The 13758-nt window shown below is 41.7% G+C and overlaps 1 protein-coding gene across 3 annotated transcripts in view; it reads right to left on the bottom strand.

The window, feature by feature from the left end:
• LOC133352061 (inaD-like protein) overlaps positions 1 to 13758 on the bottom strand; it is a 162973-nt gene that overhangs the window by 147696 nt on the left and 1519 nt on the right. For all 3 annotated transcript variants that reach the window (XM_061567789.1, XM_061567788.1, XM_061567790.1), the window contains exons 2-7: positions 9722 to 9786; positions 6991 to 7202; positions 5797 to 5967; positions 4505 to 4641; positions 2305 to 2470; positions 568 to 693 (exon numbers count right to left, since the gene is read on the bottom strand). In XM_061567789.1, coding sequence (XP_061423773.1) covers positions 568 to 693; positions 2305 to 2470; positions 4505 to 4641; positions 5797 to 5967; positions 6991 to 7202; positions 9722 to 9737 — 828 coding nt within the window. In that variant the 5' untranslated portion in view covers positions 9738 to 9786. The remainder of the gene's footprint in view (positions 1 to 567; positions 694 to 2304; positions 2471 to 4504; positions 4642 to 5796; positions 5968 to 6990; positions 7203 to 9721; positions 9787 to 13758) is intronic.

Genomic DNA, 13758 nt, shown 5'->3' with positions numbered 1-13758 from the left:
ACCTCTAGGCTCCATGACCCAATGCTTGACTTGTGATCCACCCATCACCACCTCCTCTCTCTCTCCTTACCACATTTTATCCTGAACTCCCATGTAATTTACTCTATCCTACCGTGAAATTTAAAGCGTCTTCCGCATTCGCGGATATCGAAGTGTATGAACAAGAGTGGCTGGGGACAATCACAATAGCCACTTGTTTTTTTTACTTACCACAAACACTACGACTAAAAAAAGGCACAAGAAAAGAATGAAATAATTGTCAACTGAAAATGAGGGGAGGGCCTGGGGAAACCAGGTGATGGCGATGAAGAAGGATAAATGGAGAATCTTAATTTTGGAGCTTTCGTGACTGCAGGAATTATTCTTTGGTTCTTTCGGTTAAGTCACGTCTAAAGATAAAATAATAAATTAAATATGCCTGATGATGATTGCTTGTGTTGCAATCGAAACGTCATAATATGCTATTATTTAAGTTATTATTTTATCTTTAGACGTGACTTAACCGAAAGAACCAAAGAATGAATGATAAATGGAGATTCTAATCACACAAGCAGCACAGCAGCTTACCCTGTCAGCGACTCCTCCGGGCAAGATTGTCTTGACGGTGATCCCTGTGGCTCGGTTGCCCACGATTCCAAAGCCCATTCCACTGCCCGTAGTCACCAACTCAATGGTTTCAGTCTGCTCCAGTCCCTAGAGTAGCAGCAGAAACGGCGGCAATTAATTGGAGTTTTGGCTGAATCCGGCAGCGTCTATTGTACCCATGTCTCACCGGCCAGGCGGCATGGCGCACGCCTGTAATCCAGCACCGTGGAAGCAAGGGTTGTTGGATCTCATACACGTTGTAAAAATACCATCCCATCGCCACTGAGGTGTCATACCCTGATGTGCCAGAATGTGGTAAAGCAAAGTGCGGGGCTAATATCATCCGTCCCCCCTGTATGGGATACAGTGTTTCCCCCTCACATATACGTGAGTTTTCTCCGTGTGCTCAGGTTTCCTGCCACGTGTATAAAAACTCGTTAATTGGCTAAAAACCTCTTCACAAGTAGAGGACTGCAGAGCTTGGGCGCCGGCTCACCGCCTGGCTGTCTTCAGCTTGTCTGTGAGATACAATTTGTATAAACGACGCTGTATACAACTACTCATAATTTTTATATTTTATTGCAACGGTCTCCCTGACTGTATCACTGTGTTACTGAATGTTCATTGCATTACATTTATACATTTCTTTCTAAATTGGTTGTTGCGTTTCTAGATCTGTGTACGTTTGGTTCGTGCGCTGAACCCTTTGGTATATTTGAGATTGCAGTGAGATGTGAAGTGTGGTAAAAATATAAAATGTTGATGATTATCCACCCGTGTGGCAGAAAACCACATAACCATCATGTAAAAATCACACGCACATATGTACATTTTTTTTACTCAAGGCATTCATCAGTAACACTGCCTTAAAAATATATATAATAGGTAACATAACATGCTTCATGTGCTATAAAGAAGAGCCATTTCCCGAAATGTCACCGATTATATATTAAGGTCCCAGTGTTATTGAATGTGTTGAATTTTGTTGTGAAATGTGAACCACTGTCAATGCAGCATCACCAACATTTTTTGTTGTATTATGAATCCGTGATATGTTTTAAAATAAAACATAATGAAAAAAAATCAGCGTACGCATGGATTATGTAACGGCTATGCAATGTGCGTTTATCGATGGAGGTATTTAATGAGCAGTACGGAAGCCGTTGGGGAGGTGGCAGAGAAAAACGTGTCTTTATATCCGCAAACGGCCCCTCGCGCTCCCGTTTGTCCATCCACATTTTGGCCAATAACCCTTTGATTAATGTAGCCAGTTCCAAATTTACAAGGTCCAGAAGAGAAACACAACATCGGACGAAAAGTTTCGCCCATATTGAACCATCTTTACAAGAGAAATGTGTTGCGGACAGATCGATGCACGGACAGAGCCGATGCACAAATGCTTCCGACCCGAGTTTGAAATCTTTACATAAAAAACTAAAGAGAGATCGAGAAGGAAGGGACGGCTAAGCACCCCCCCGCACCCCTTCCCACCCCTTCCCACCCCTTCCCACCCCTCCCCACCCCTCCCAACCCCTCCCAACCCCTCCCAACCCAACCCCTCCCCACCCCTCCCCACCCCTCCCAACCCCTCCCCTCCCAACCCCTCCCCACCCCTCCCCACCCCTCCCAATCCCTCCCAACCCCTCCCAACCCAACCCCTCCCCACCCCACCCAACCCCTCCCCACCCCTCCCAACCCACCCCACCCTCCACCCCCCACCTCTGTTGGGGGCGTCTCAGTGTCGTGGGAGAAGCGGGCGACCGCGAGCTGCACGGGCCCCGTGGTCGTCTGCAGCAGCCGCACCGCCTGCTCCTGTGAGACGCGCTCGTCCAGCGGCATGCCATTGATGGCCAGGATCTGGTCTCCCTCTTGGAGACGGCCATCCCTGGGGGTGCCGCGGTGGCGAAATGTTAAATACCACGCCTGGATTTTTAGTAACTCAGCTTATTGTAGAGTATATTTAGTATACTGATGATACTATGTAGTTTATACTTCAGTTGTTTACGTGGTGGTTTTAGTTACTGCAGCTACATACTATTAACACTCCTTCCCTTTATTAATGCTACCCCTATCCCCTTCCTTTGATGCTGCTAATCCTGCATAACGTACGGGCAAAAGTAGTACTAATCACATACCTGCATTTCCCATATCCCCTCCCTTTGAGGCTACTAATCCTGCATAATGCACGGGCATAAGTAGTACTAATCACATACCTGCATTTCCCATATCCCCTCCCTTTGATGCTGATATTCCTGCATAATGCACGGGCATAAGTGGTACTGGTCGCATACCTGCATTTCCCATGGGTATGCTAGATTCCTCTTGATATGCAAATTCCTTTGTCGGGGCGCTCTTCCCCTTCCAACCCAGCTTAAATATACGCTGCCAAGCCTGGTGGTTTTCATTCAGACGCTGTCTTTCTGACAGACCTGTTCTTCACCTGAGGACGGCTGCTTGCGTTGTGGCCAAAACGTTGTGAGAATTATTTTATTATGTTTTATTTTTATTATTTTATTACTTCCCATAACGTGACTTTACCGAAAGAACCAAGAAGATACCTCGCCTGGTATACAGGAGGTCGTGGGTCCCGTCCTGACCCTGATGCCTGCTGAATATTTTTGAGTTTGCATGTTCTCCCTGGAGTCGCGTGGATTTTTCTCCAGGTCCTCCGGTTTTTCTCTCCACATTTAGAAACACGCGCTTTAGAGTATTTGGCTGCTGCTATTATTTACCACGTGATAAGCCACTTCTCGTTGGGCTATCATTTGTGGTCAGGTCGCTTCTGATAAACAGCTTTATATCTCAGTGGGGCTTACCTGGTAAAATAAAAATAAAAATTAGTATTAAATTCTTGGTTCTTTCAGTAAGGTCATGTAGAAGGGAAATAATAAAATAATATAAATGTAAAACAATAAAAATTCTCCCGACGTTTCGACTGCAACACAAGCTTGATTGCAACACAAGCATGATTGTTTGTGTTGCAGTCGAAACGTCGGGTGGTAGCGGGTTTAATGCCAAATTTATATTTACGCGATCCAACCCAAAAAAACACTATCATGGATAGTTTTAGTAAAAGGATTTCAACAGCATTCACTTTCTCAAGTCGGGGTCTTGGGCTCATTCGAACGCAACGTAGCAGGGTCCTACAAAACTGTATTAGATCAGAATATGTATTTGTACTGGAGGAATCCAATGAGCTATAAAGCTCTTACTCACAGATGCCCAGTATGTTTTTGAATTTATCACTGCTGTGTCACCACTATAATATTCCTTAATGTGACCATTGAGTATCTTTAAGATATTTCCATGGGGATACTCTCCGAGATTGTGACCTGTGGCTACATCACTCTTGATGATGACTTTTTGAAATTCGACCAACAGCATTGAACCCTAAGAATCCTAAATATGCCTTTGCCAGAGCGCCTCGGGTCAAAACAGTGATGCCTAAGAATCTTAAAGCGGCCTTATTCTGACCGCGAGTATTGGGGCAATACCCGTCTAATCCTAATAATCAAAACAGCTGCCTTAATTTGATTCTATGGGTCAAAGGTAACGTCTATGACCCCTAAGAACCCAAAAAGAGTGCCTTAGTTTGACTCGATAATGCTCGAGCAATAAGGTGAAATGCCCCCTAATTCTAGAGTCGAGCTCTCCGTGGAACATATTCATACACGCCTTATGTAATTACGTCACGAGTCCTGTAAGCCAGGAAAGAGGCTCCACATTCACCACATCGGCAAAAAAGGCAATCATATTGTTGAGAGGACCTGCTTGTGCTCAGTTGCAATAACTCATCGAATTGCAAGGGGATATATGGGGGTGGTGGTGGCGGTGAGACCTGCCTGCGCCCAGAGTTGTGATAACTCATCTAATTGCGAGGGGGCAAGGGGGGGGAAGAGGCGAATCGTCACACGCCCACCTGCCGACGATGCTGTCCGCGTGGATGGCCTTGATGAAGATGCCGTTGTGTCCATTCTCGCTCCTCACGCCCATGACACTGAAGCCCAGGCCGACGCCCTCGGGCTTGTCGAGGTCCACAAAGTGCACAAGGCGGCCCTGCCCCGTTGACGACAACACAGCAACGCAATTAGCGTAGCGTTTAACAATAATAATAATTTGGTGCAATTGGTATAAGCGTCATTCTCATAGTACAAGGCTATCGTGAAGGGGCTACCTTTCACGTAGTCTGCAGAAGTTTTACAGTTGGGGGCGATGGTGCTGGGTGTAATCCCAATTCAGTAATGTGCAGGTAACTTTCACAGGTGGCAAATTTGGACCACAATTCTGGCACGCGACAGCTTACCCTCTGGTTTTTCCCTCCACATTTGGAAACACGTGTTTACATTGTTTGGCTGTTCCTATACATTCCCACGTGATAAACCACTTTGTTGAGCTATCGTTTGTGGCCAGGTCGCTTCTGAAAAAACTCTGTAGGCTTTATCCGGTACATTAAATAGTTGTGGTACTTTACCTTGGAATCATTGGCGCATAACTGTAAATGATTTGTATCCCAATGTTTTTGATATATTATAAAATTATTACAGTTTTTTTCCCCCGGCTTAGTTTATAGTTTTAAAACGAATTGATATTTTTACTAGCATTGTTAGTTTGTTGCAAATATGCACATGGGTACACGCACATTTGAGAACAATAGGAACAATGACATATTGTATATTTTTTACTATGATTGATGACAAGATAATAATGATGATTCTGGCTATTGATAATTATGATCACAATATATTGATATTGGCAGGTACCACTACATGATGCTGCACACTGCTGGCAGCCAAGAGGAGGGAACATGTGAGATGATATCGAACAATGAGAAGGCCCGATGAAATTGGTTTGCATGCCGATGATAGATATGTAGTTACATTTCAGTACTGAGAGATGGCAATGGCTTAAGAGGCCTTCATCCAGCAATGGATAGGCCATGGCAGATGATGATGACTACTGCTGCTGTTGCTGCTAATGACACTGCAACTGCTACTGCTAGTTACGATAATATAACCATTTGGTGATTACGATGACAAATATTACTCTTTAACAACCATGAAGAACGATCATAATAACAAAACACGATGATAATAAAGCAATTGATGACAACGACGATGACAATGGTGATGACATCGTCAAACATGACGATGTTGACAGGCGAGGAACAATAATTAAGATCATAATAAACGACGATGACGATGAGAACCCTACCTGAGCTAGATGCTTCACCACCAGGGTAAAGTCCTCATCATCCACAGTGGGGGGCAGTGGCGCCGCTGGGAGCTGGATAATGGGAACGGATGTTCCGTGCTCCTCAAACACAAGCTCGCCCGACGGCGAGAAGTCATACTGGGACACTCTCCTGCTCGGCAGCGAATCCAGCTGCAGGGGAATTACACAGGTAACACATGTAACGTCAAGTTCAAGTTCAAGTTCATTTATTAGGTATAGCCCTGTGAGCCATTCGGCTCTTGAATCGGGTGCAACCGCAACAAACAAAAAACAAAAACATGAACAAAAAACATCTTAAAGTGAATATGTGACTGAGTGCAAACAGAAAGTCCAAGAAAAGACAGCAAAATATTGCAGAAAAAAGCACCGTACACCAACGCTGTGTGCAAAAATCCCAGTGGGATGCAAGTCAAACAACAACAACCACAAGACAACTTAGATTAAGGACATCAGTCTAACTCTGTACTACAACAAACAAACATGGCTAAACCAATACTCTTTTCGAAATCACCAAAATAAAGCCATGAAAGCAATGAAAAAGCAATCATAGGAACTGTGACGGAATTTTCACAATAACGTCGAAAACAGCAGTGGCGCTGTGTCATCAAAAAAAAAATTCAAATGGGACAAGGTGCCAGCCCTGGCACAATATATTAAATTTGGACGTGTAACAGAAGCCGGGTATTTACCGCCACAGGATCACACGTAAGTTTACTTTCCATATCAGTTTGGGAAATATTTTACTTCAAATGTAGCCTACAAAGGTGTTAAATAATAATGAACAGCCCTTTGTCAGTTCGTTGCTGGCTAAAGGCCTTCTGAGAGTGTTATGGGCATGGGGGAGGTTTGACTATACTTCACTATGCTGGTCGGTGTGGATTGAAGGTTGGCCCAGAACCAGTCAAGAAATCACTCATCACCGATGTCAGCCGTGGACGTGACTCAAACTCTAAAGTCACTGTTTTCATAGCTTCCATGCCACATCGAAGATACGGTCGCATAACCTAAAGGCAGCAGTAGACACGTCACTGCTCCATTGTTGTCATCATCACATTAATACACATACCAAGTATATCCATTTGTCCCAGATCACCAACAGAATGCCCCTTGCCCCACCCCTCCTCAACTCCCGAGTGTTAAAATAGCGATGCACTGTCAGACGCAGACCCAGACCTGCTTGTCAAGCTGCGCTATGGAGCCCTGCAGTGCAAAGATGCTCCGGAATGTCGAACTCTGCAGGGTGTCCTTGAGCAGTCTTAGGTGCGCTTCGTGCGACGCTACATCGACCTTGGCCCGTCCACCAACGCCTACGCCGCCGCTCCCGCCCGCCCTCTGTCGCAGGCGTTGTTGCAGTCGCTCGATGGACTGCACAGCCTCCTGCACATCTGCACAGCGGCAGCAACATCCTCTTGAGCAATGTCACGGTGGGGCGGGTTCCAGGATTTTGGACGTGGGCGTCAAGACACTACGCCGTACACACGAATCCTCCAAACAACCGCACCGCATGCGCAGAGAATGGACGTGGTTGCAGAAGGCGGATGGGTGGGTCGGGGGTGAGATCACAGAGACAGAACTGTTGTGCACCTGTGTTCGATTTGGCCTTGCCACGTGCGATTAACTCACATTCTCACGTGCAGTGAGTTGATGATGGTCTCAGGTTGGTGACCAATTAGTGTACGTAAAATGTAATTTGGTTTTTCTATCACTCCATCTGGATACATTCCAGCCATCACAAAAAAATATATCAGTTTGACTGCCATGAGACACAGTATTACCCTTCGTGTATGCGTGTGTGGGGGGAGAGATGTACACACAAATAGAATTCAGTAGCAGTTCTGTGATGTCTATCTCTGTGGCCTGTTCTCTGGACTCTTTTACAAGGATTCAAAATAGCAACACGATTATGAACACACAAATCAGACACATTAAGCATGTTTATGATCTTTAATATAATCGCTACATTTATTTGATTACTTATATATATAGCATGCCAACCTTTTTAGGATTGCAATTCAAACAGAAATATTTGTACACTTTCATGATAAGGAAAAAATGCTCATAAAACACACACAATTGTCAGACGAACCCGGCCAAACCTTTTCATCCATGCCGAGAAGCGATTCTGCATTGTTTCGTGTGTTTCAAGCCAATGACGTATTCCATGATTAATCCTTATTTTCTAAAAATATTGATATTACCTTTAAAATCACTCCCCCTGTGCATTGTTATGATGACCGATTAAAAAATATGAAACTGAGGTTTCCTAATCTGCAGAACTTCTCAGTGGGTAGCTGAATATTCAAACGTGTTCTACCAGAATCCGCCTAAACATCAGCAACAACATTCCTGCAACGTATCCGAGGCAAGATGTCGCCAGCCTGAATACATCGGGTTATGATATATCAAGATAACACTGAAAATTTTGCTTGCTACTTGTAGGCTAAAATACTGTATATCTTGGTCCTTCAAGATAAATAGCTGTAAAACATGATGAAAATATAACAAGGTTTTAGCCTTTCTGGCAATGTTAAGATGTTCAAATACCAAATAGATACCTTTTGCAAGGCATCAAGTCTGCATTAACCGCACATACTTGTGGCAAAACATGCAAAAAAGATGCTCCGATAAAATATGCATTGTCCTTGAAACCAAAAGGCCTACACCAGATACAGCATGGCCTTGCCTGACCTGTGACAGAGCAGGGAATGCCAAAAGTCCAACAGCAAAGACAATACAAGTAACAGAACACATACAGCTCGGGTCGAGCAGTTACATCTGTGGGATTTTTTTGGCATTATCCAAGATGATGAAAAATGTATAGGTTTTATTATCCTTTCTGGCAATGGTAAAACCTATGCTTACGTTTTGGCATTGCCAGAAACAAGTAAAACCTATACAGGTAGTCCTCTACTCACGATGGAGATGCGTTACGACGACCCCATCGTAAGTGAAAAATATCGTAAGTCGAAGATGGCCTAGCCTACCCAGGAGTCTTAAAAAAAGATGATAATTTAGCGAAACAGAGCAATTTACAGTACCGTACTGTATAAACTATATACTGTATGTATTTATTAATTACAATACTGTATTGCACAGTAAAATGTAAAGTAAAAACAAGGTAAATTCTTAGCCTACTTATATGAACTGCAATTTAATAGAAAGTTTTTTTCAGGAAACAATCCCATCTGCTATAAAAACTTTTAACATGCATTGAAAGTATCGTATCGTGGTAACCCTAAAATGAAATCGCTAAAGCTACATATCATACATGCATTGAACGTATCGTAACGTATCATATTGTACTGTACTCACCAAGATTCGTACGCTGCTGCGTTTTCCTGCCGCGCGAAATTTAAAATATTTTATAATTTTTTCGTATCGCTATCCTAAGGTCGAAAAATCGTAAGTCGGACCATCTTAACTCGGGGACATCTGTACTTATTTTTTCATCATCATGGATAATGCCAAAAAGATTCCAAAGCTGTAAAACAACTATTTAAGTCCCAAAATAGGCCTAAAAATGCATGTTGCTCATTATCAATGCCTCAGCATAAATATATATTCTAAAGACAATCATCTTAACATGCTTCCCCTCATCTACAACACCCACCTCCAACCCCCGGCCTACACCAAAACAAATTAAAGGTTAATTAAAATGAAGCCTTCCTTGAGAACACCCCCACAGTTTCATTGCCTCTGAGAAATATGGGTTTGATCTAGATGGGGTGATTCGAAATGAATTCATATTAACCAGTGCAGTGGCCCCATATACACAAGTCCATATATTAAACCTTGTTTTGAACCATTAATTTTTTTTATATAAATGACCATTCAAAACCGATCAATACCGCAAAAGGAAATAAACATCACACTTGCTCCAACATTAATAACGTGGGTGACATACCTTCAATACTTGGCATGGCAGCGTAGGCTCAGAGTCATCTTTTTAAAAGCAGCCGCATGATAAACCTGCGATCCGACACACCAATTAAATAGGCTGACACGTTGTACTTTGACTAACCTCCATTTCATGCTGCACACCAATCAAAGTATTTAATAGGACATGCATTAATTGAGTCTGGTAGTGGAGCATTACCACAACCATTAGAAAATTAATCTGCCTAAGCTGGGTTTTAAAAAGATGTACAAGCACTGATCCTTTCACATTGATTCGTTTACATTATATCACCGATTCATTACAAGTGACAGTCAAGGCATGGAACACCTCTGAGAGGGCGTCCACCGATAAGATGGAGTGGGACGAAATTGGCTCGTGCGCAGGCGCTGGCTGGATCATTGCATTGTGAGATTGTGAGAAATGGAGACGGTTGGGGAGGACTGCATCCAGCAGTGGATTGATCATGGCCGATAAGGTTGTTTCTCTGTGGTGGTAAAAAAAAAGCCACTTTTTTCAAATTTTCTTGCTGTGGTTTTCACACCTGACGATTGCTTGTGTTGCAATCGAAACGTCGTGAGAATTTTATTGTTTTAAAATTTTTATTATTTTATTGTTTCCCTTCTACGTGACTTTACCGAAAGAATCAAGAATATGAATCCCTGCAGTCACGAAAGCTTTAAATCGACATTTTGTCAGTTTTTACCGAAAGAACCAAGAAACTAACAAAAGTAAAACAAAAAATAGGTGACACAAATATATGTATGTTGAACTTCTGTCGCACCGTACATAGCCCATCGTACTAATTGGAGGTGTGGGGGAAGGACAACAAACTAAACACAAAAATCAAAGAGAAATCAGCACAAAAACAACGGTGTCGCTTGAGAAATTGAAAGTCTTGCACAAACAAGACAAAGACCTCTCTCCAAGCTGTCGCTATCCCTCATGGTCCTGTGATGCCACAGTCCGCTCAGCTATTGCACACTCGCTGATTTGATTGCTCCATCTCTCTCGGACACGTCCCATCTCTTGGCTGTCATTCCAATTATTATTCTTGACCATCGGTCATCATCGCTTCTCGCAATGTGTCCTGCCCAAGCCCACAACATCATTTAGTATGTTTAGATTAACGGAAGCCTCTTTTGCAGGCAATAATATAAATTAGATGATTTTTCACCGTATTAAAATTCAGTTTATAGAAACATTAGCCGTAAAAAACATCCCCAATTGAGACAGAAGTGTGACTCATTTAACAGCAGCGTTAAAGCATTAATACATTTTATAAAAACTCATTCAAAATCCAATACAAATAATATCGGCAGTCTTTTAAAAGTGCAAATAAAAACCACACTATATTTGGTAATGACACTGTTTTATAACAGGGAGCATTGGTGCAACGGTCAGCAACACTATGCTCTCAACACGGCAACCCGAGTTTGTTTTCCGGCCATGGCTTAACATCAGTGGCAAGTGATTTCTGAACTGGTTCTATACCAATCTTGATTTGAAGCTTTCGTGACTGCAGGAATCCATACTCTGGTTCTTTCGGTAAAGTCACGTAGGGAAAAATCAAATAAATCACGACGTTTCGATCGCCAGCCAGCACTGACCAGTATGGTGAAATATGGTTTAACAGCTGTAATGACCTAGACGACATGGGAATGCGTTCATCCAGCAGTAGATCGACAAAAGCGTTGTAAATTATTTTTACAGAACATTCCGAACAAGTGAATTTAATTTCACTGCATTGCACAATTACAATACCGCAATGACACACGCTCAGAAATGATCACAATAATTATCAGTAAGAGAATAAAGAGAGTGTTCCTCCAAAAGTGCACAAGTGTACACGTTTTCAAATGAGTGCCAATTCCAATTAAATTCACTAATTGGAATGAGACACATCGGTGGACATGCAGAGCAGTAATAGCACTGCTGGCAATTTATGGGATTTACACGATTATTGTACATTGGAATGCAAAGTGCGTTATAAAATGTATCATAACACAGTTGTGCATATGTTCCATTTGTAAAAAATTTTGCACTTACAGTAGTTGTGTTGAGTTAGCTTTAAAAACGTGGGCTACACTGTTTATTTTATCTAAGCAAAGAAAAGCATTAAGATTGTACGAGTTCGGCCAAGTTTGAAGACGGATCTGCCTCTTCGAGCTGTTATAGCTACAAAAAAGCCAAGTTATATCAAACCGCGAGCCCTGTAAAGGTGTAAAAAAAATGTGGCCACGTTAAACAAAACGGTGGTTATGATGATGGTGATGATTATGATGGGATGCCACATCAAACTCCAGTGGCACAACATCAAGCAATATCCTTGTTGATCCGCGGATGTTTCTTGCTGACAAAAGGATCTGTGAACAGCATAACTACATTTCGATTTAAAGCTTTCGTGACTGCAGGGATTCATATTATTGGTTCTTTCGGCAAAGTCACGTAGAAGGGAAATAATAAAATTATAATTAAATACAAATATAACAAGAAAATTCTCACATTTTTATTTTATTTTATTATTTCCCTTCTACGTGACTTTACCAAAAGAACCAAGAATAACATAACTACAGTTAACTGAAGTGTCAGTGTACACTCCTCACACCTCAGGACTTTGCTATGTTTTACATTTGCAAATATAAGAACATGAACAATGCTTACCCACTGTTTTACTCCATATTTCTCCTAATAATCTACACAATTACAAGCGCTATGAAATGTCCCTTTTGTATGTGATGTCAATATGCGATCAATAACACGGGAATCTACAACTGTGGCAATATGCCAGATGTGGCTCCATACAGGGTGTCCAATAATGCCCCATCGGAATGATTTTTCCAAGTGAAAATACCTTGATAAAAGATTGAAATGAAAAGTATATTTGAAAAAACTAAGTCAACTTATTTGAAAATGTATTTATATGCGTTCAATCGTATATTTCCGATGAGGAATTGTCAGATCTGTCAACCCCTTATAACCTTATTACAGATAAATGCAGACCGTATTGGTCACCTCGTGTCCTTATAAATCTCAACGTTCATGCTACACAGTCCCATCAGAAGGCAGAAACACAAACAAATAGACACATTAAAACGTGTTTTTTCTGTACGCCGTATGGACCTGAAAACTCAATTTCCCTGTAAAAGAATACGAGGTAAACCATAAGGGTTTACAGGTTATGATTTGTTTATATTAATCACGCATCGTTTACAACCGGGTGAAATCTACCACACACGTAGCTGATTTTGAATTAAAATGTCATCAGCTGCGTACAAAATATCTGCATTAAAAACAAATACATACAAAGGAAGTAACAATATTTAAACCTCTTCGCAAGTGGGTTACGTTTTTTCGGAATAGCATTGAAATTTTTATTACATCTTATAGAAATGTCACAATAGATTCGTGTATAAAAGCTTGAACATTTAAAAAACGCGCCTTAAAACCTATTTATACGCTTATTAAACTTTAATTTGAGTGTCTGCCGCTGCTGTGTACTGTACAGCGCTTTGAGGTCTTTGATGCAAAGCGAGAAATGTTATAATTATTAATCTTTGGTTCTTTGGGTTAGGTCACGTAGAAATAAAATACATTAAATAATAGAATACGACGTTTCGATTGCAACACAAGCAGTCGTCTGTGTTTATCTCTCAAATTTAGCGAAGTTCTACCTGATAACGACTGCTCGTGTTGCAATCGAAACGTCGCATTCTATTATTGAATTAATTTTCTTTCGACGTGACTTTACCCAAAGAAACCAAAGAGTAATTCCTACAGTCACGAAAGCTTCAAATAAAGTTTAAATGTAATTGTTGTTATTGACTTGAGGTTGAAAGCGTCCATGCAGCAGCATTGGCCCCATCAGTGATGTTTGGGCCAGAACATCTCAACAAATCTGTCAATAACATAAAAGCCTTAGAGACGAAATGAATGTATATAAACAGACGACGTGTTGGGCAATGAACATTCTTCATGGCACAATTGATTAGTCGCTTATTATATAATTTCCCTTGAAGGTCACCGGTGGAGTGTGCTGTTAATTG

The sequence above is a fragment of the Lethenteron reissneri genome, chromosome 39 (assembly GCF_015708825.2).
Source record: "Lethenteron reissneri isolate LAM-NWPU_2019-01 chromosome 39, ASM1570882v1, whole genome shotgun sequence".
In the NCBI taxonomy this organism is placed as follows: Eukaryota; Metazoa; Chordata; class Hyperoartia; order Petromyzontiformes; family Petromyzontidae; genus Lethenteron; species Lethenteron reissneri.
The sequence above is the reverse complement of the archived record's forward strand: the minus strand, read 5'-3'. Positions and strand labels throughout refer to the sequence as shown.